Raw genomic sequence first — 23,304 nt, 5'->3', positions numbered from 1 at the left:
TTCCATAAGCACAGTTGGACAAAGAAGGGCTCAGGCATAAACTGCCCCTATTGAAGGATGGGGCAGGAAAATGGATCTCCTGCATTGAAAAGAACACCGTGGGTATAAACCTAGCTTTAGGTGACATCAAAAGTCTGCTCAGCAACCTCACTGGTGAGCAGACAGATGCATTGTTCTCCCGAGCCTGCATCACCACAGTCACATTCATCAACACCGGGCATGACGGGACTGCATTTAACTGGCTTAGGTGCTGGTCGTGCACAGCCTCTTGTTTTGACAATTGTTTTTTGCTAGTTACCGTGCTCTCGAGAATCACTCCCCGCCTGGAGTGTATACAATAACTGGTAGGTAGCAGTACTATGAGTCAACGACCTTTCTCCCAAGGCACTGGTTTAATGCTGAACGCCTTCAGCTCAAATTGATAAATCAATGTGGCTCAACTCAAAAATTGATAGTGAGGTCTTACTTTTATTTCATTTATTTTTTCTTTGATCAAGTTGTAATCACATGTAACCAATGATTGTTTGAGTTTGATTCGTTCACTTATACATCAAAAATGATTCTCTTTCTCCAATGTATTTCGGCGATTGTTCGCCTTCATCAGGGAAACATTCTAAAAAAACATTAACATAACATTTTTTACCACTTAATCTCAAGCGGAGCCCATGGCTCAATTCATCATATCATATGCTATGTAATATCGCTATTCATTCCTCTACTAAGTAATGTAGCCAACCTATATACAATCTCCCTTAAACCTTCTACACATTACTACTGTTGCATTTAGCTATACTGCTATTTCCTGCTACCGTCAAGTATCTTTATAGAATAAGCGTATATCAGTTCAAAGTGCACTTCAACGTGTACTTATGATGCACATATCTCTGGTGTCGCTGATCTGTGGTGATTCATATGTTACGCGCCAATTATGCTAATGGTACCTAAACAACTTAGTGTTCCTTTATAAAGATCTTGCTGTATGTCTTAATTATGGAGATCTCGCTGTATGTCTCATTTATAGAACGCCTTATAGCGCTGGCCGCGGTCGCTGCTCCATGCGTCTAACTGCCCTGATCTCCATTATGTGATTGTATTTATGCTTTCTTTCTTCGTTCGCTCCGTGATACCAACCGCGCTCACCTTAGTGTATATCTCTCTTCTTCCTGGTTCTCTGTTACGGCGTTTCAAACGAATGCCGGACTCTCGCGTTTTTTTACTCTAAATGCAGTTACGCGCATGCGTCTATCGTATTATGTTAAAAGAAAACTTTATTGACCTGACTATGCGCTGTGTGTAGCTTGATTCTGGTTAACAATGTGTAGCGTTCTGACCCACGCTATGCTACCATGATAAAATTGCCAATAGTGACTGTATGGATGTTGTGGTACAATCTGCAAATTACTGTTTCCTTTCTATAAATAACATGTAAATTCAACCCTATCATTGAGTCCGTGTGGCTTAAGGGAATTTAGATGATAAATCCAATGATTTTCTCTTTTCAGCAAGTTCTTTTTATTGCCTGTTCCTTCTTTTCTCATTACTTCTTCCAACACACATGCCCTTATTTGGCTGATATGATGTTTAGCCTCCTGAAAATGTGCTGCTACCATGGACTTCATTGCCCCGGTTCTTATGTTGTTCTTATCTTCGTTCATTCGAACCTTTAATTTTCTTTCTGTATGTCCCACATATATTGATCCACATGAGCAATTTAACATATATATAATGTTCATGGTGTCGCATGTAGCGTTAACTCTTAGATGTATGTTATATCCTTTCATTGGGTGTGTAATGACATTACATGTCATGATATTATGGCAGTTGTTGCAGTTAGAGCACGGGGTAGTTCCTCGATAAGTAGATTTCATGGTGTTATCTGTTGGTTGTTTGAGAAGTTCTCCCAAATTTCTGGCTCGTGTGTGTCCAAATAAAGGTTCACTGGCAAAGCTCCCTTTAAAATCCTGTTCTAATCTTACTATCGGCCAATGACGTTTGATGATTGATTTGAAGTTGGTACTCATATTGGAGTATTTACTTACACATGTTATTCGATTCTGGCTGTGGTGTTCCTTAGCCACTAACAATTGTTCTCTGGTCTTTGTGGTAGTTCTTTGTAGTGCTTGTTGTAATATGGTTTCTGGGTACCCCTCTTCTTTGAACCTTTTTGTCATAGTCATCAATTGGTTCTGTTGTTGGTCCTTTTCTGAGACCACCCGTTTGACCCTGAGAAACTGGGAATAGGGGAGGTGTCTTTTCAACGCTGGGGGATGGTAACTCTCGTACTTCAGGAGATTATTCCTATCCGTCTGTTTGTGGTATTAGTGGTGAATTTTCCTTCCGTTCTCTTAATTTCTACATCCAAGAATTGAATGCTTTGTTCGTTGATTTGCCACGTGAACTGGATCCTGTCATCTATAGTATTCCATTTTTCCACTTGTTCTTGTAGTGTGCTTTTGGTCCCATCCCATACCATGAATATATCGTCGATGAATCTGACGTACATATTAGTGTGTGTTTTCCATGTCTCATCCTCATAAATGTGTTCCTCGAAAGCAGTCCTATACAAATTCGCATACGCTGGTGCTGCACAATTGCCCATGGAAGTTCCACTCTTTTGAATGAACCATTTGTTGTCGTAGGTAAAATAACTGTGCATTAGCGTGAACTCCATGAGCTCCATCAAAAAAACTTGCAAATCCTCCAGATAATCGCTGTATAACAGTGCTTTTTCTACAGCTTCTAGGCCTTGTCTGTGTGGTATTGACATGTAAAGGGCTTTGACGTCTATGGTGGCCATTACCAGTGGTTTAGTGGTAGTTAGTGATTGCAGTTGAATGAGAAAATCCGTAGTGTCCTTTATGTGTGATTTAATTTTGAGAACTAGAGGTTGTAAATGTCTGTCCAAGAATTTACCTACTGGTTCATGTAAGCTTTTCTTTGTGGACACAATGGGGCGGCATGGAGGCTTTGTCAGATCTTTGTGTATCTTTGGTACCAAATATATGGTGGGACTTGCTGGGTTGTCTGGTGTTAAATATTTCCTGGTTCTTTCATTGATCACTCCATTATCACATGCTTTTTGTAGGATCACTTGTAGTATTTTCTTGATTTATGGTGTTGGATTGAAATTGATCTCCATGTATACATTTTCATCGCTCAAATGTTGACTCATTTCTGATTGATAATAGGTTTTATTTAAAATTACCAACTCTACCCCTTTATCTGCTTTCTGACAGATTATTTTGTCATTGCTAGCTATTGATTTCAGCATACCAAACTCTTTATTGGTCATATTCACTGCTTTGCTTTTTTTTTTGGTGTTCAATAGTGCAATGTCATTTTTACATAACTGTTCGAAAAGATCGATGGTTTTGTGGCTGATGGGTGCCATATAGGTACTTTGTGGTCTTAGTCCTTTGAGTTCATCCGGTTTGTCTGTTCTGTGTTCAGTTATAACATTGTCAAAATAATGTCTTAACAGGCCCACAAACTACACTGGTACCGGAAGAGACAGGAGAAGGACAGGGAGGAGCAGGCCCAGAGAGAGAATGCCAAGCTGGTCCAACAGAATGCGATAAAGACCAACTGCAAGGGGATGCGTTTGCCACGAATGTCCAGATGGCACCTGTCTCAAGGGGAGCTTATCCTATGGACCCCAGAGGGTATAAGCCCAGTCAAAGTTGCAGAGGTCAGGGAGGCTGGCCTTAAACCGGCCTCGCAGAGTGCCATTACTGTCACAGAATGGGCCATATGGCTAACAGGTGCTGCCTAAAAATATACTATGACCAGAACGGAATAGTTCAGGGATAGCCCCCCCACAAAGCATTCAACCCCAAAGTCGAACTCAGAACGCTGCACCCGCGTCACCCAATAAGCTTCAAGGAAATCGGGCTGCACCCACCCCACCAGATGGGTGACAGGGCCACTGCAATCGCTGCAACAAACAGGGACTTCAGTCCAGCAGGGGCAGGATACCCAGTTACAGCAAGGTGGGGTGACTGTCTGGGGCAGCAATGCCCTAACACAATCACAGAGTACAACACACCAGACGTCCAAAAGCATTGTCCTACACCACCTACCACCATCATATCACTCCCAGTCACACTTCCTTACCTGTCTCCACAATTGGTCTTCAGGACATCCATAATATGTTCACAGGGAATCCACATTGGAGTTCGCCATCCACATTGATGTTCCCCCAGGAAAGGGTTGGAAACCCATGCCCCTGTGGGAAGGACAGTCTGACGAGGAAGCAGGGCGAGCCCCCACTGGTGCATAAAAACAGGCACCCAGGTCCCTTTGCCCAAGTCACTTAGGCGCGTCCCAGATCAAAAGGACCCAATTCTTGAACATTTTACATTGCTCCCTCAAAGGGAGTCCCTCCTCTAGTTCCAGTGGCAGAAGACAGCCTTCCCGGATGTTTGCGAAGGAGTTTTTGAATAGGCCCAAAAATCCTGTCAACCATGCACAAATCTGGCACCAAGTAAATGGGAAAAAACCCACCCAGGCAAGTTGCCAGTTCGGTTCACATACGACAGCACGACTAGCCCCAGCTGCACAGCTAACTGCCATTGTGGGCAGAACATTAGGCCTCCTCTCCCCTAACAGCTTCCGAAAAACATTCAAGGTCCGCCCATTAGATAGATCAGGTAGAAAGCCTCGGTTTTCCGCCAAGTGAGGCAAAACCAGAACATCCTGGGTCTGAGGAAGAGGAGAACCAGGGGAGGTAAAGGTTCTCCGCAATTGACTTTCGCAGCCCGCGTACGGGGTGGAGGGATAGGCTAACCAAACATGCCCAGCTGCTCAAAATGGTAGAAAAGTGCGCAGAAACACTACACCAGCAAAAACAGAGTCAAAACCGGGAGGGCAGAAAGCAAAATATCAGGGGAAACACGCCAAAAGATGGCAAGTCTAACAAGGGAGGTGCCACGGAGCAGTATTGCTTGCATAGTATCTTTTTGTGGATCCCCTTATGGGTATTCAAACAATTCACACCATTTATGCAGAATCTCATTGTTATACTTCTGTTATGTGGTTTCCTACAAGTGGGGGTTCCTGCTGTAAAAAAACAATCCTCAAATTAGGTAGTATGCACATAGCGAGGGAAATGGTAACCAACACTACACACACATACACACCCATACACACTTTCTAATAACATAACTGTCAGAATATAGGAGGATTGAGTAGTTGAAGAATCAACTAGAGGGGGGGAATATTGGAATGGGTAAATAGGATGTCAATGAATACAAGGAGATGTGCAGGCTTAAGAGCAATACAAATGAATGCAATGTCAATGTATATCATAACCTGTACCAGCACATTGGCCCGGCAATGACCATATCAGTGTATGTCATAATCCATGCACAAATGACAATACAGTTGCTAGTAAGAACAATGTTGATGTACATTATGACCCAAGCAAACCTAACCGAGTCAATACCAGTAAGAACAATGTCAATGTATGCTATGACAACTGTATGTACAATGTGAAGGATGTCGATAAAAATGATACCACTGACTGCCATATTATTTACAAAAGTTCTAATAAACTCACATCATTGTTGTCAGATTCACCCAAGGCGACCTCCCCATCAACCCATAGTAAGAGATACATGGCTTAAGTCCTACGACCCACTCCCATGCCTACCGAATATCCTAAAGGTAAACGCATGCCCAGGGAAAACCCTGATCTATCCCACAGATAGATAGTGGCACTGGCCCCAATAAAACACGTTTGGCCAAAGGCTCACATTCCTCAAAATATCACAAACCTAGTTACCACATGTAGATAGTAACACTCAACCAATCAGGACCCTATATGCACACCACAAGTAGTGATCATGCACTCCTCATGCCGGGCATCTAGACACATACACACTGGGCCACACTAGCTCTCCCCAAGGTCAAGAGCCATCCCTGTCCTTATCAGATGTCAGCATTCGTTGATTTATGACTGAGATGCTTTTTTGTACCTCATGAACTGTATATAACAGCAGCTGAAACTTTGTACACCGACTTTGAGCAGACGTACTCTGTCGAGGCTCTCCCAGGCCGCAGCATTTAATTAAACCAACTTGCTCATCTTTTGCCAAGCACCTCTTGGTTTTTCATTTATTTAAGGTAAACTCTTATCCGAGCAACAGGGTGAGGAAAAAGGGATGTCTTTAGATATTGGGGGTAAACATTACTCAAATTTAAAGCTATGTAAGTTAATTCAGAACATAATATATTTGGGTCCTGCTGCCTGCAGAAGGCTGCATCTGACAACTGAGTGATACAACTTATAACATTACTAGTCTTCACTAGCATTCTGTTCTCAGGTCAGTATACTATTTTCATTATGAATAAAAATCTCTGGCTAGCATGAAAACTGCCAGGGAAATTCAGATGGGGTGGCCATTTCCATCAAACATATCAATTTGATGTCCTAGGAAAAACAAAGACCTTTATAAACTCAATAGAGGCCTCTCTGCTTTTAGTGCACTCACTATCAGATCATCCCTTAGACATTTTATATATTTTGTTTAAATATGCAGATACAAGCTATTGCAAAATGAGGGGTCTTAAGAACATTCAACATTATACAGGAGGTTGGCTTTAGAGGACTAAAAGATGTGTGCTTTCTTACAGGCTTCTATTAGCCTGCAGCAACCCAAAATAATTTCTTACACACCTGCAATGTTTTCTTGTGAGATACAGCTGCACACTAGATTAGTGTTAGGGAACTGCTGATCAACATTCAGATGGATTGTTCTAATAAAAGTTGCGTTGGATCGCTCACCACTAAGATATATATATATATATATATATATATATATATATATATATATATATTACCTACTGGCGATAGCCAGTAGGTATATATAGTTAGGATTTTTTTCCTATGGGACTTTTGAAAATTCTATGTCTAATAACTTTGGCGTTTGTGGACGGAATCGGCTGAAATTTTCAGGAAAATGGCACATTTTGTTTCTGAGCAGCTCCTGAAAATTTGGGGGGGGTTCGTCAAGGGGGGGCCGAGAAAAAAGGGGGGTCCCAAAACGCGTTTTTCCCATGTTAATTTCCATAGGGCGGTTGGACTCACTTTTAGCCCGAACGGCTGAATGGATTTCCACGAAACTTGGCAAAATTGTAGGGACTGTTAGCCCGATGTGCCTTTGCTAGGTCTCAATATATGTGCTTCAGTGGATTTTGAGAAATTAACGTTTAAATCAAGATATATATCTGTAACAGCGCTCCGGGCAGCGCTCCGGTTCGCGAACTTTTCGCGTATCGGAACTTTGCAAAGCGAAGCTGATTGGCTCTCCGGTGTCTGTCAACATTCTAAACAGTCCGGTGCGGCCGCCATCTTGTCTCTCGGTAGGATCGAGAGACAAGAGGAGGCCAAAACAAAGGGGGAAATGAAGGAAAGGGGGCAAGGTAGACCCCTCCTGACCCCCTAGGATTGATGAGGGGGATATTATAGAGCCACGCCGGGCCCAAAAAAAAATAAAAAAAAATCCGATTTTTTCGCCGTAGAGACGCGTCTTGGTTCGCGAACCTGGCAGCTAACCGGGCAGCTAACCGGGAAGCTAACCGTCAGTGTAACCCCAAAAAAAAGAAAAAAAATCCGATTTTTCCGCCGTAGAGACGCGTCTTGGTTCGCGAACCGGGCAGCTAACCGGGCAGCTAACCGGGAAGCTAACCGGCAGTGTAACCCAAAAAAAAAAAAAAATCCGATTTTTTCGCCGTAGAGACGCGTCTTGGTACGCGAACCGGGCAGCTAACCGGGCAGCTAACCGGGAAGCTAACCGGCAGTGTAACCCAAAAAAAAAAAAAATCAGATTTTTTCGCCGTAGAGACGCGTCTTGGTACGCGAACCGGGCAGCTAACCGGGCAGCTAACCGGGAAGCTAACCGGCAGTGTAACGGGAGTCTGAGGAGTAGCTGATTGGCTGTCAATATTGTAAACAGTCCGGAGCGGCCGCCATCTTGTCTCTCGGTAGGATCGAGAGACAAGAGGAGGCCAAAACAAAGGGGGAAATGAAGGAAAGAGGGCAAGGTAGACCCCTTCTGACCCCCTAGGATTTATGAGGGGGATATTATAAAGCCACGTGGGGCCAAAAAAAAACAAACAAAAAAATCCGATTTTTTCGCCGTAGAGACGCGTCTTGGTACGCGAACTGGGCAGCTAACCGGGCAGCTACCGGGAAGCTAATCGGCAGTGTAACGGGAGTCTGAGGAGAAGCTGATTGGCTGTTATCATTGTAAACAGTCTGGAGCGGCCGCCATCTTGTCTCTCTGTGGGATCGAGAGACAAGAGGTGGAAAAAAAAAGGTGTAAATGAATGAAAGGGGTAAGGCAGACCCCTCCTGAACCCCTAGGATTGATGAGGGGGCTATTAAAGTTCCCTGGGGGGTGAAAAAATTTTTTTTTGCGATTTTCGCGGTAAAGGTGCTTCCTGGTACGTTAACCGGGCAGCTAACCGGCAGCGTAACGGGAGTCCGACATATTGTGTTTTTTGAACGTTTGTGATATGTGCACGTGTGGATTTTGTCTAATTAAGGTTAAAAAAATATATATATATCTTTAAGCGTGTTCTGGCGCGCTTACGTTTTGGGTTTGGTTTGCGCTGCAGAGACGATACGTCACGGTTATGCGATGCATCATGAGGCGTCTCACGGGCTACGTGATACGTCACTTAATAAAGAATATATTTTACAGCTATAGATATTAGCTTTTAAAAAACCAATGAAATTCACAGAAAAAACCATAGGTTATAGACCATATATAGTTAGGAATTTGCATTTAAAAAACCTTGAAAATTCACTGAAAAAACCATAGGTTATAGACCATATATAGTTAGGGATTAGCATTTAAAAAACCTTATTTTATTTGCACAAAACCATTGAAATTCCATATATAGTTAGTTGCACTAACTATATATCGCGGACCCGCAATCCACTGCTAATGATGTCACATATTACATCATTCATGACATGGTCAGTGACATCACTGATGACATCACTGATGACATCTCAAATGACATCACTGATGACATCACTGATGACAACACCCAGTGACTGTATGTTTCTGTAAAGTTAAAATATGTCTTACATATTGAAGAATGAGTGGATGTATAAGTGTCTGGATGAAGGATTTAGTAGGTGCATGACTGACTGTATGAGAGAATGATTAAATGTGTCTCACTGAGTGCATGGGTTAGTGATTAAAGTGTCTTAATTTGGCAATCAATATTTATGTTCTTCTGTAAACTGCTGCATGTTTAAATCAGTAGCTATATCAGTAACTATATGGGTTATTGAATGGTTGCCCAAGTATTTGTATGGGAGACTGAGTGTGTGTGTGGGTGGCTGGGAGGTGTATAACTCTGTGCATAGATGTGTGAGCGGTTGATTCCCTAGGTGTATGGGTTCAAAAGTGCATGTAGAAACAGCTGTATGGACAGTTGACTGTGTGCATGAGTATATTGGTGAGTGAATGGATATCTCAGTTCTACATGTCAAAGTAAGTACATATGTAAAACACACTCCATGTGAGAGTTGACATATATAAATAACTGAACATAAGAGTCAGTGAATGTGAGAGTGGCTGTATGAATCATTGTGAACTTGTATCAAGGATTGTATAAGAGAGTAAATATGTGTTAGTATATGTTTGAATAAGTAAGGTGTGTATAACTGTATAGTTAAGGAAATGGAGATGTGATTGATTCTTTGCATGACTGAATAGGTGTGTGAGTAACTCCATGGATGTGTGACAGTCTGTGAGTGCCTGTTTACACTGAGTGTATCAAAGGTTATATTAGAGTCTGAAGATGTATTATCACATAAATGATATCATCAGTGATGTAATCAGTAATGTCAAATGAGATGTCAGTGATGTCATCAGTGATGTCATTTGAGATGTCATCAGTGATGTCATCAGTGATGTCATTTGAGATGTCATCAGTGATGTCATCAGTGATGTCACTGACCATGTCATGAATGATGTAATATGTGACATCATTAGCAGTGGATTGCGGGTCCGCGATATATAGTTAGTGCAACTAACTATATATGGAATTTCAATGGTTTTGTGCAAATAAAATAAGGTTTTTTAAATGCTAATCCCTAACTATATATGGTCTATAACCTATGGTTTTTTCAGTGAATATATATATATATATATATATATATATATATATATATACCACATTACATGAATATAAGGACGTGGATGTCTTAATGTATATAGCATATCAACAAGCAATTGTTGAATCACAAATGAAATTGTAGGCTACAAAAAAGTCTACAAAACATATTTCAGGGTAATATGCAAGAAGAAGGCTGCAGATGAATGGCAGGATATGAATACTTTAGCAATGTGAGCTTTAGAAACAGACTAAGGAGTTGGTGCAGTCTCTGTTGGTAGCAAGTCTTTGTTAATACCACAATTTGCTCAATTTAATTTTTTATAGAGTAAGACTAAAAGAGTCAATCCACAGGCAGCGATGTTGTGCTAGGTAGCTACAAGAATAGGTCTAACATTTTGCGTTTGAATCGGGCACAAAATTACAAAAGGTGGTTATGCTTTAGTGGAAAGATAAAGAAAGATTCTCAATCCTCTGCCTTCCTAGAAGAGCGAGTTTTTACCAGCTAAAATGAAATCAAATTAGCGAGTGTGAAGTCAATAATAAAATGAAAAGATGCAAAACTACACAGTGCTGCTTACATTTCTTTTCTATAGGAAAGGATGTGTGCGACTGGACAGACAATATGAAATGTTCTGATCTAAATAGTGAGATTGGTATGGATCAGTCTCCTATGCAATATGTAGCAACAAATGTACAGGATTTTGAAAGTCCAATATATAAATGGATTATCCTAATGTATTTTTTCATTCACATTGATGTCAAGTACTTAGGCTTTTTTAGCTTTTGTACCCAATCATCATAAATATAAAAATATAAGATAAATAAATGTGGACAAGTTTTCATGTACAAATCGCAAGATTGAGCTTTATCAATTCACAAAGAATGGAGGAAACAGTATATGTTGGTGTATTTTCCTCATGTTTCTGAATGGCAGTCAAACATTTTGAATGAGACGTGGTGTAAAATGTACATTTATTACAAATGAATTCAAACACAATTCGGAGACAGTGGCCACAGGACATAGGAGTTCGCTCAACCTTACAACACAACAATATCTAGCTAAGCACAAACGTGTGTAATCCACTGAGGCGAGGACCTACATATAAACACATTATAGTATGAATCTGAGACTTTACTTGCATGGTTTCATACACCTGATAAAAGACAGAACAATTATTCAATTTTAGTAAATGACAAGAACAAACAAGTACTGAGTATGGGACATCATGTAATTCCAAAAAAGAGAACTTCCATACAAATGTAATTCCTATAAAGTATAGAAAAACCTGTATAGCGTCATCATCAACTTGAGTAGCATTTAGCACTTTTATAACTTTCTAGGTTTCTCTTAAGAGAATTACAGTATACCTTACCTTTTGCCATTTAACAATGTGTTGCTTTTCATTGAATCTATTTTATTTTTCTTCTCAATATGTACTATTTACAACATTTAGTGAAGAGTTTTCAAACTCATTTTATTTTTACTCAACACTATAAATTACACTCAGACTAGGATCAGTCAAACATATAATCTGGATATAAATGCAAATGTATCTTGTGTTGTTTTGCACATACAAAGATTGGTACCAGTAAACGGACTATGAAAAGAAGAAAGAAATTCGACCTACAATAAAAAGTAAATACAAAGAAACACACCGTGTACTAGATGAATAGACTAAGAGCCTTTAGTCTTACATTTGTAGAAAACTAAAGCATACTCACATTATGTGAGCCTTTAATCGGTTAATCAAGGAACTTTGGAAATACAATGCACACTTGGTAATAAAACTGCATGGCTATTGGGTAATTTACCATGGATCTACCCAAAAACTGTACCCATTACCTCAGATACAAAAATGAGAATAGCTCTCTGCAGATGACAAAAGCCAGAAACAGATTATTGTCCAAGATCAGTGGATAGTTTTACTTATATGGAAATTCATTTGCACTACTGGATAAAATGGCCAAAAATTCTTTAGGCACTTCGGACTCCTTTCCTCTAACCTTGGACAAATAAATCAAAACTGCAAGGCCATAAACGTGGTATGAATGTTACACTAGAGAAAACTAGTAACGCCAACAGGAATAATCTGGGATTCATTCTTTTTTCTGATACTTATGCGTCTCAACCATTTCCATCACGTACAAGCTTTAATCAATAAATGGTGTTATTGCTTATTCATAGTTTACAGATTTTATGTTAAGAGTTGAAAGGAATTCATAAAACCACATTCAGTTCTACTGAAAAGGTGTGGCTGCAGATGGTTTGAAATTGCTCAATAGCAGATAGTTTGAATCCTGTAGCTGGAATTTACCAATAGTGCAGATTTAATTTCACAGGTCCTCAAACATAACACTAACTATCTCTCACCTTAAATCATACGAAAAATCTAACCTTACATCTAATCCTAATCCTATCCCTCATCCAAATGCCACAAGCACTGTAGTTTTTGTCCAAGAACTGCTGTGGTACCTGACATTGGACCTAGTTTGGAGACTAAACATAGAACTTCAACGACCAGCAACTCTCCTTGTTGAATGGAGTGCCAAGCAATAGTCTTTCACAAAATAAATGACTTATCCCGGAAATGGGTTATTGTTCAAAGTGGGTCAATTATCAGGAATGGGCTAGAGAACGAACCTTGACGTCAAATGTCAATATGCTTTTCTTTCCAACATTCTTTGGAATTCTTTTTTTAATTTAAAGGCAGATACTCTAAAATCTACAATTGGATTAGTCTTCACCATTCGCCAGTGCGGTCTAGGTCTAGGTCTACATAAGACATATCAATGTACTATCACCAGAAACTTGTAAGAAAATAGAAATGTAATAAATGGCTGCGAAGAAGTAGACTGTTGCAACCTTTTTTAGTTCAAACTTACAAATCAGGTTATGAGTTGAAAAAAAAGAATTAACATCTACTCTGTTGGGGGCAGAAAAAACAGATCCCCTACGATGTCCACAATTCGGAATGAAAGCAAAAGAGAGGACTATGCACGTTTTTACTCTGGAAACAAGATAGATAGCAAAATTAAGAGAATAACTATTTACAGCCGCCATTATTGTCCAAATTTACACTCAGTGTGCACTAAGGGCCTTATTATGACTTTGGCGGTCTCTGGAGGGCCGTTCTTTGGCGTTGCCACAGCAGTGCCTATTAAAAGGCACTACAATGGAAACACCAAAGCAAGTTCCTGCACAGGATGGACTGTTAAGTCCATGCCATGCAGGATCTGGGCATGCATGCAGACAAGGAAGTACAGCATTAGCCCCCTCAACCCCCACCTGCACCCCAGGGCCCAGAGGTATAAGAGGGCCCTGTAGGGCCCCCTTTATTTCCTCTCTGCCAGTTTTCATGGTGGGCTCAACACCATGAAAACCATGGCGGAGAGGAAACTCATAATATGCTTGGCGGGCCGCAGTGGCCCTGCCAAGCATATTGCTGCCTCAAGGCTGCTGCAACACGGCCATGGATCCCTGGCGGCAGCAGTGGTCCCATGGCAGTCTGAACACCCTAATTGTAATAGGGTGGCTGGACCACTTTTGCGGCAGTAGCCGCACAGCCACCGTGGGTTTGGCAATCCACTGGACCCCCAAACTCATAATATGGCCCTAAATGTCTTTGCTAGCCAAAGACATGCATCTTTAAAAGATGTTTACCTCTGCCAGACTTGTTTTGCCCAGAGAGAGCTAATCATGCTATATAATTAAATTCAAAGGGTGGTTATACTAAGCAAAGTTAATGCCTTGCTGGGAAAAGGATTCACACCATAATCTGTCTTGAATATATGGTTAAAAAAAATACGTTGTCCACAAGCATCCCAAAAATCTCTTCCTCACTCTGGAGTTTTGTAGAAATCGACAGATGCATTTTTCATTGTGCAATTTTGTCCTGGCATTTCAAGAAATAAACTGCAACTAATAATATTAACGGTGTAATCTTCCATATGTTACTTGGCAAAAGCTAAGGTATATCTGAAATATCAATACAATAAACATTGCTAGTAATTCCCCTTAGTTTGAGTGTGGTTTTAACAGATATATCTGTAGCTGTGTGCAAGATCAAATTAAAAATGCAAGTATAATTGCAGTACAACTCTTTGGTTTCAATTAAAAACAACAGAAGTAAACAGATAAAACTGTAATCCCTTTACCCCAATGGAAACAATTTTGAAACAATGCTGAACTTCGACTGTGCAAACAAAAAAACATGTTCGTTTCGTCTAATACCTCTTTGGTTGCATAAACCCAGGTTCCCTTTTGTAATGCTGTGGGCAGTGTCAAAATCTTTACTGTTACTTTAAAGTTAAAAAAAATATTTGCGTTTATTTTATGATGTGATTACTATACAACCACATTGTCAGAAAATACTAATGTAGAACTTAAGTCCCTTTTCAATCCTCATGTGCAATACTTCGTTCTCTGTTCATGAGAGGAATTTACATTTGTTTTTGTTTCGTTCCTTGTTGGAGGCCTGGCAGAGCAATTTAGCAGCACAGTAATACTGACAAGACAGCGAGGTACATAATAAGCTGAACAACAAACTGAAGGCAGTGAAATGTTAAGAGGAATGACAAAAGAAATCATCAGCACGAGACGATTTATGTCAGCCCAATTTCTTCAAGCACGCTTCTGGGAGTCTCTGCTTCCTGCAAAGTAAAAATATGAAAACAATCAACCGGTCAGAAAATCAGTTTTAGAAAGCGGTGCATATTAAAGATCGGAAAATGAAGTAAACCACCAATTGTATTACTCCATGTAGCTGAAATGGTTGCAAATTTTAAAGAGGTATCATCATACACATTTAAGAAGGTTAATCATAGACGAAATCACACAATATTATGAGCAATGTTATTTCGTAGTTAAGAGAACAAACATTCATAATTTGGACTTCGAATGGCTCAGATCAGAAAAGGGAATGTTCTCCAAAAAGATACTTAAGTTGCTGAGGTGGGACGGGAGAGGTAGTTTGGGCAGTGTGGGGCGAAATGGCTCCAAGCAGACAGTGGAGGAAAAGAAAAATTTTATCACGGCTTTACAAAATATATTTTAATAACAAGTAAGGATTTATTTCCTTAAAATGCACCACCTTGAAAAGAAGTTTTAGGACGTGGACAGTTTACACAATACCATATGCATTGCTTTATTCCTCAGCACGATTTCCATTTTGGGCTCCCAATAAGCACTCGCATGATAAACTACTGCTCTAATGATAGTGGTTTTCTACACTTTCTGCTATGAAAGTTTCAACATAAAAATACAATACTGTCATTTATTTACTGCCTTTTATCCTGAAACTGGCCTACCTTATTTTGAATTTTGGACATCTGCTATGTGCATCTGTCTTCTAATCCACTATCAAATTAGGTGGTCTTTCGATGCAATCTAGTGCCTTGGCACCATTATTCAACTCCTCTGTTACAATATTTGTGCCCGATTATCAAATGGTTGTTCACCATGCATGCTGCGGAGCCTTAAGAGTTGTACTCAGCAATATCTGTCATGATTAGTGTATAAGACACGCATTTCTGCTCAGGTTCATGCATTTCCTCTATTGCCAACTCGAGATACAAGGTTGGTTGCTTTATCTTGGGTGTCACATTCTTGGAAACATAGGGCTCTGGAATCCATCTTCTCAGACAGCATGGAAGAATCAGCATCTTTTACACAAGAATCCCCTGTTCTAAAATTAACATTATTAACTTTGTTCTCAACTTCTGTGCGGTCTACTGTGCCATCCAAACTTCGAACTAAAACAGCTAACGGCACCAACATTTCTACGAATAAAGGCAAAAAGGACCCTCCTTCGAGAGTAAAACCTACTTCTAGTTTCAATGGAACTGTTTCTAGTGGAAATCCAAGCACTAGACCTCCTACTGCAGAAAATAAAAAGTGACTTCAAGCCCTAGAAGAAAAATGGGCACTCATGGACAACAGAATTATTGTGGTTGAGCAACCTGTAGGGCATCCCCAAGACTCAATGTACAACAATAATCAATTGGAAACGTAGGTGTCACTTCTCAAAAAACGGACAGAAGATCTCAAAAATCAAAACAGCAGAAGAACCACAAGATCTACTGCTGGCAAGAAGGGCTGGAAGGTTCTAACCCTATCCTTTTTTTACCAATCGTTTACTGCCAAGGTTTTGGAGATTGCGGGATCCGTATCCCTAAATATTCAGCAGCCTTATAGACTTGGTTATAGGGACAGTGGAAATAAAACAGAAAATCAAACAGATGGCACCTTCTTGATATGCATGGGCAATCCATAGCAACCAGAGCATGCATCCCTCATCTGTTATGTTGTCTGGTAGCTTCTTGGTGAGCACTGCTCCAGGAACTAAATGGCCTCCGTTATCGTGGTTATTGAAGGAGCATCGGTGGATGGGATGGAACATGGCAGCAGCTTACCTAGCCAATACATGCAGGGAAGCCAAGACTGCAGTAAGTATCCACAGTGGTGGCTTTGGAGCTGCCATAACTGATCAGCTGCCACGCCACCTGAAAGGACTGCTTTGCATACTAATTACCAAATGTAAAAACTGGATATAAACATCTGTGAATTGCTGTGGTCTACCTCCAAAATGTGACGGACAACCCAGCAAGGCAGTTTGAGGCAGCTCCCCCCCCCCCCCAACAAACCAATTGCTTATTATTTGTAAGTTGTAAGTTGTACTGATTTGAGATCCAGCACACCGATAAAGCTGTGTAGAGCCAGACTTCAAAAAAAAAAATATATATATATATATATATATATATATTTATTTATGAAATCAGAGCTCAAGACTTGGAACATTGTGTCCCTTTGAGGCAGCGCTTTCTGCTCGACACACATTGTGATGACTGGTACACATGCCACAAACAGCAAATCCAAACCAAAAATGCCTTACAGAACCTGACTAAAATAAATACTGATGCCAATCTTGATAAAGAGGTCTTCACTGAGACTTACGTTGCAATAAGGGATACTTTAGGAGGAAAATGGAAGACAAAGTTGGGCAAAAAAAAAGATGGCACCTCCTTGCCATTAGAGTGATGAAGACCTTATTCTGCTCTGCACTCAACCTGCCATCCACCACCCCATCATATCCGAGCCTCTTCTAAGACTCCATATACTAACCTGGGCTTTGTGAGAGAACACCAATAATTATACAGCAAAGAAACTCAAGCATGCATGTCTCAGAAGCTGAATATGTTCACTAGAGTTTTGGAAACTAAGAAAAGCAACAGATCTGCCTATTTTGTTGCATGCCTATCTTGGACAAGAAGCAGTTCAGTGCTTCTTGAATTACATGGACAAAATATTCAAGCTAATGTTTGACAGGAGGTGAATAATAAATGTACAGGCAGCAAGAATTCGCCATGTCAAAATGACACCTACAAACTTAAGGTGATGAATCCCCCTCATTTGTGTTTATTGGGGTGAATTAATTTTGAATGATTTGGACACCCTAAATGATAGTGACTAGAAGTGCATTCCTCTCAAAAATTACCAAAAAATAAAAAGGTAGAGAAAAGGTTTCAACCACTCACTGATGTAAAATGAACATGAGCTTGAGAATTTATTTGAAACAGCAGGTGACACTAACTTTGAGAAGCCAGCGGTGTTAAACCAAAAAAGAAGGCATATGTCACTTTCCAACAGATTCACAAATATAAAAACATTTAGCCTTACCTATTCAGAACTTAGAAGTGCACTGTTTATTGTAAACACCTGTTGAACCTGGTCACATCACACACTTGTGGCCATGGTAGAAGCAGAGAGAAAATGGTGGGGCGAAACACTGCAGCAGCTACCAGCACACCAACCTTACACTGTAAGGGAGACTGCAGGAAGAAGGCCCAGCAGCAGTTCAATAGATCCCACTGTTGATCAGCAGCTATGCCCGACAGCCTTACTTTGCACATTTATTATAAAATGTAAATACATTTGAAAAATGCTGGACTTTGTTAGACGGACGATGAAACCTTCATCAAACCTATTGGGACTATGCTCTAACATTTATGGGGAGAAAACTCATCCCCAGTAGCCGAGGGTTGTTTTGTTCTCTTGTGGGAAGACTGAAATAAAACCAGCAGCAGTACAGTCATGCAAGCTGCTTTATTGTCAGCTAGGCAAAGATAGAAGTCTTTCACTAGTTTGTAGACATTTTTGATAAATTAGTATATCCCTTCACCCCAGCCAATAGACCCTAGAAAAAATGTGTGGCACTTTACTTGGCAAACACAAGGAGATGATGGACGGAGCGCTGAAACTTTTCAGACACTCACCCCCAGTCACAGATCTGTGTTGAATCCATCATCATTCTTTAGCTCACTTCGCCACCTCAGTTCAGACCCAGCTATATGCAAATCAGTCTTGATCCTGTGCCTCATGGGAACAGTCAACCCGAACTGCCAAGCCAGGTCTTCCCTGAACCAGAAACAAACATCCTGGGACCGGTTTCTGGGTATCACCCTTCATCAGCAGGCTAGCGTGAATCTGGTGGCAAGGTGAGCAAGGGACCCATGTCTGGGCATTCCCTGCCAAATTAGGGCGAACAAAGCAAACACAAGGAGATGATGGACGGAGCGCTGAAACTTTTCAGACACTCACCCCCAGTCACAGATCTGGCAATGTATGACATTGTTCTACATTCTGTCCATCAATTGTTCTTTTTGCATTTGTCACCCCGAGTCGGACAGGTATGCCCAGACGTGCTCTCCATGCCACTGGAGTCAAGCTATCCTGGCTGATGAGGGCTGAAAGCCCGAAACCGGTCCTCGGATGCTTGTTTCCAGTCCAGGAAAGGACCTCGCTTGGCAGTTCGGGCTGGACTATTCCCCTGAGGCACAGGGTCAAGACTGATTTGCATATGGCTGGGTTCAAACTGGAAAGGCATGGTGAGCAAACAAAACTATGGATTTAGGCCCAGATCTCTGTACTGGGGGGGAATGTATGACATTGTTTTTCATTCTGCCCATCAATTGTTCGTTTTGCATTTGTCACCCCAAGTGGGACAGGTATGCCCCGACGCGGGTCCTGTGCTCTCCATGCCACTGGAGTCAAGCAACCCTGGCTGATGAGGGCTGAAAGCCAGAAATCGGTCCTAGGATGCTTGTTTCCAGTCCAGGAAGGACCTGGCTTGGCAGTTCAGGCTGGACTGTTACCATGAGGCACAGGGTCAAGACTCATTTGCATATGGCTGCGATCAAACTGGAATGGCATGGTGAGCAAAAAAAACGATGGATTTAGGCCCAGATCTCTGTACTGAGGTGAATGTATGACATTGTTCTGCATTCTGTCCATCAACTGTTGTTTTTGCACAAATAAACCAAAGGCACGGCCGCCGCTCTATGATCGTCCCGTGCTACGGGAAAAAAAAAATTAAAGCAGTGGGGGAGTGTGTGTCTTGTCAGCAACAGCAGGCAGGAGAAAACCATTTAAGCAAATAGTGCTTGGAGGCTGCAATTAAAGCCTACCGAGTAACAACACATGCAATAGGGGGTATCCTCATGGGAGGTTACAAAATGAGACAATGCGGTTACTAAGGTGGGACTACTAAGCCTATTGACCAATGAAAAGCTACAGTTTCTAAAGGACAATGACACAAGCCAATGAAAAATATGGGCAGAGAGTGGGTGGAGCTTCAAGGCCATACCTGAATATAGCATGCCTCACAGAGCAGCGCATGTGCTGCCCCGGCTCGACCTAAAAAGAGACTCACCAACAAGCACCTCATACTAACTAAGTGCATTTATACGAGATGTATAGCTACAATTGAGTTACTCTTTTTATTGTTGATATCAATGTTAAACACTATGAAATTTGAAAATAGACTGAGTATGCAGCATTATTATACAACAACTGTACAATGAGGCTGTAGTGCTTCAATAATGTACAAGTATGTATAAAAGGACTAGTAACAATGATGCAAGCTAACAAATTAGTAAGCAGAACAAACATTAATATACATTCAATTATGGGTGTTTTGCTGCACAATGAAGGATGGACAACGTACATTTTCACCTGATGGATACATTGGGGAAATTTAAAATAATGGAATATGTACTGGAAAAACAGGAAAACCTCTACTTCGAGACCAAAAAATTCAAAACCAACGAGACATCCAAGTCAGAAATGCAGAATATGCTACCAGACGCCACTCTGAAAAAAATGGCTTATTGTATAAAACAAAGTAACATCAGCTGGCAACAGAGACATAAAAGAAGGGATAATACATATTCTTCACAGTTTGATTTGGTAGTCCATATATTTTAAATATGAGGTATTTTAGTGGTGCTTCTGTTCTTAGTGGAATTGCCATACTGTATAAACAAAAGGGAGAATGCATCTTCATAAAAACAAAATGGTAGTTTAGAGCACCCACAAAATACAACTTACTTTCGCATCCTAATTCAAGGCAAGGCACAAAGCAAAGAAAAGAAAGATTATATTAAACAAAACCAGAAGACTTTTTTTAATGATCTTCAGATTTAAATTATCTCAAATAGCCCAAAAGTCTTCTACCACTGTTATGAACCAAATTAGCTTCACTGTTCAATAATTTGATAACAATCATTTTTTACAAGTGCGTCCACATCTTTACTTGCTTGCCTTACATAGGATTCCTAATAGCAACATCTTATTTACCAACCTATTTGATTCTTTTTTGCTTAAGAATCCAATGCAATTAGATTTTTCTACATAAAGAATGGCCCTATTCGTTAGTAAAAGTGTGCACTGGTCGAAAAAGAGAATGCACACACAAACACCAAGAGACATCACAGAAGAAGGAAAATGATTTGTTTTGGCAAAGGACAAAATGGTTTGTTTTACACATGGGAAGACAGAGTAATGAATAATAGAGGTAGGCATTTCAAAATACAATGCACGTGTGAACAAATGCTTTGATAGAAAGATGCCTCAAAGTTAAGCAAACATGAGAAGAAAGGTGTCCTGTTTCTCTGCATAGCTAGTAAAAGCATCACCTGCGTGCAACACTGACATCAAAAACAAGCACTGGCACAAACAGAAGCTCATCTACAGCTGCAAATTCAAGTCAGTCTAATTGATTTTGCCCATGTTGCTTCTATGAGTTCCAAACAGGTCTTGCCTTAATTTGAGGGCCAACACGTATTTTTTTCTGATGAAGAAGGACATCCAGGGTGAGTAATGAAATATTAATGAAACTGTTAGTTGAATATCCCAAAAAGCCATTGGCAACTTCATTAACATGCATAAACGATAGTGCAAAAAAACAAAAAATACAGCCTCCAATAGTCTGGTGCTCCTGAAAGATTAATCTCAAAAATGTACTTAACTCAGTATAAATTTGGATTCACGAAACAGACCCTTTTTTAAATATAATTATCATTAAATGAACATTGGGATTTGTAGATATGAAATATAATTATTTATTAGCAGTTGCTAAGGTGTTAAGTGAAAATGGTGCTTACAGAAAACTATTGATTTGACTTCTGAAGTCAAGCAGTGACTGGTTTATGCAGACAGATTTTGAAACGCTGTTCTTTTTTTATTTCTGCCGAGGTCAAATAAAACACGTGGAAATGTTTAATGTTCGCTTACATTTTACACGCTCATCATCAAATAAGAGAAATACGGACTCTTTTCTTTGGCAGATCTTGCATGTTAAGGAAATTCCAATGAGCTACCCGTAAGAAGAGAATAACTGCATTCTTACACTTGACTGGAGATGCAGGATGAATCAGTTATTATTCTTTTTTGAAATGACAATATTTGACTGCCTAAAGCATATGTGGGGCATATGTGCTTAGCAGCCAATAAATAATTGGTTAGGCACACGTGAAAAGGCAGAGTGAACAAGCATTTACAATGCAATAGGTCTCGCATTTACGAGAGTTTGAGCTATTGGCATAGTAAATGACAATGCCTTTTATTTATGTTTTGGTTTTTAAAACACAAATAAAAGGCATTGTCATTTACAATGCCAATAGCTTAAATTCGTGTAAATGCGAGAACTATTACATTGCTTTATTTCGTTGTATTTTGTAATGCATCTTAGAATTTTGTAAAACAGTGGAAATTTCAGATTGCAATGAGTCCTTTCTTTACAAATGACGCTGCAACTATATTTCCCCAAGCTCTAAGTGTGATGCAGGCATTATTCATTTAGCAAGCTACCTACAGAGTTGGAAGGGCCTGCTTCTTTTCCTGCCATTACTTTGTTCTCGGAGGACTCCGATTGAAATACAACTTCGAGCCTTTGTATGTTTTCTCAAGAAATCCTAAAGCCCTGTGTAGCGCAGGGCCAAGAAAAGTATAACTAATGCATCCCTGCCGGCCTGCGACCAGGAAGTCAGGCAGGCCGGGCGGGACAACCGGAAACCGGAAGTAGGAGGGCGGGAGCCTACCCCGCCTCCCACGGAAGAGCCGCGGCTGTTTTGAGCACCGGAGCAGGCAGGAGCCTACCCTGCGCCCCGGTGCCGAAGGAGGGAGGAAGAGTCCTGCTGCCGGGCCCTGCAGCTGCCGATGAGAGGAGAGCCGCCGCACCAAGGAAGCCGGTGAGTGGGGCTTCACCTTGTTGCTGAGCTGCGAGGGCGGGGGGCATGTGTGTGTGCGCGCGCGTGCGGCGGCAGGGGGCTGTGTATGTGTGCGTGTGTGTATGTGTCTTGGAGTCTGTGTGTATGTGTGTGTGACTGTGTGCGTGTGTGTGTGTGTGTGTGTGTGTGTGTGTGTGTGTGTGCGCGCGCACGTGTGTGTCTGTGTGCATGCACGGCTGAATTGCTGCAAATGTAGACGGAGCCGACGTGCGCGTGCACGAGGTCAAATCCAGCGGAAAAGCGCGTGGCACCCTCTTGTCCGTCATTCCCCCGAAGTCGATAACTATAGTTGTCGATCTGGACTGCATCCTACGGATGCTTACCAGCTCGACCTAAAAACTACGATGGGCATCATGTTGATGTTGAATATGGTGGACAGATTAGAATAGTAAAACAATGATACAATGTGTACAATAAAATAAATACACTGAAAATGTCCAGATCAGCAGAAGTTTTTAGTTGCCCTATAGGAATCCAAAATGATTTTGTAGAAATTGCCTGGCCAACAACTTATCATAGCATTATACTGATGGATGTGCCATTGCACCCAATCTGACAGGGTCACTGACATCAGAATCAAAATATTTAACAAGAAAAATATTG

General features: G+C 40.8%; 1 protein-coding gene across 2 annotated transcripts in view; it reads right to left on the bottom strand.

Moving 5' to 3' along the window:
* Positions 1-11,092: 11,092 nt before the first annotated feature.
* Positions 11,093-23,304, bottom strand: part of AP1S2 (adaptor related protein complex 1 subunit sigma 2) — a 148,193-nt gene continuing 135,981 nt past the window's right edge. For both annotated transcript variants that reach the window (XR_015299290.1, XM_086934331.1), the window contains one exon: positions 11,093-14,787. Coding sequence is in view for 1 of the 2 variants with exons in the window: in XM_086934331.1 (XP_086790457.1) it covers positions 14,740-14,787 (48 nt within the window). In the remaining variant the exon portion in view is untranslated. The remainder of the gene's footprint in view (positions 14,788-23,304) is intronic.

This window comes from Lissotriton vulgaris, chromosome 8 (genome assembly GCF_964263255.1).
Source record: "Lissotriton vulgaris chromosome 8, aLisVul1.2, whole genome shotgun sequence".
NCBI lineage: Eukaryota > Metazoa > Chordata > Amphibia > Caudata > Salamandridae > Lissotriton > Lissotriton vulgaris.
The sequence above is the reverse complement of the archived record's forward strand: the minus strand, read 5'-3'. Positions and strand labels throughout refer to the sequence as shown.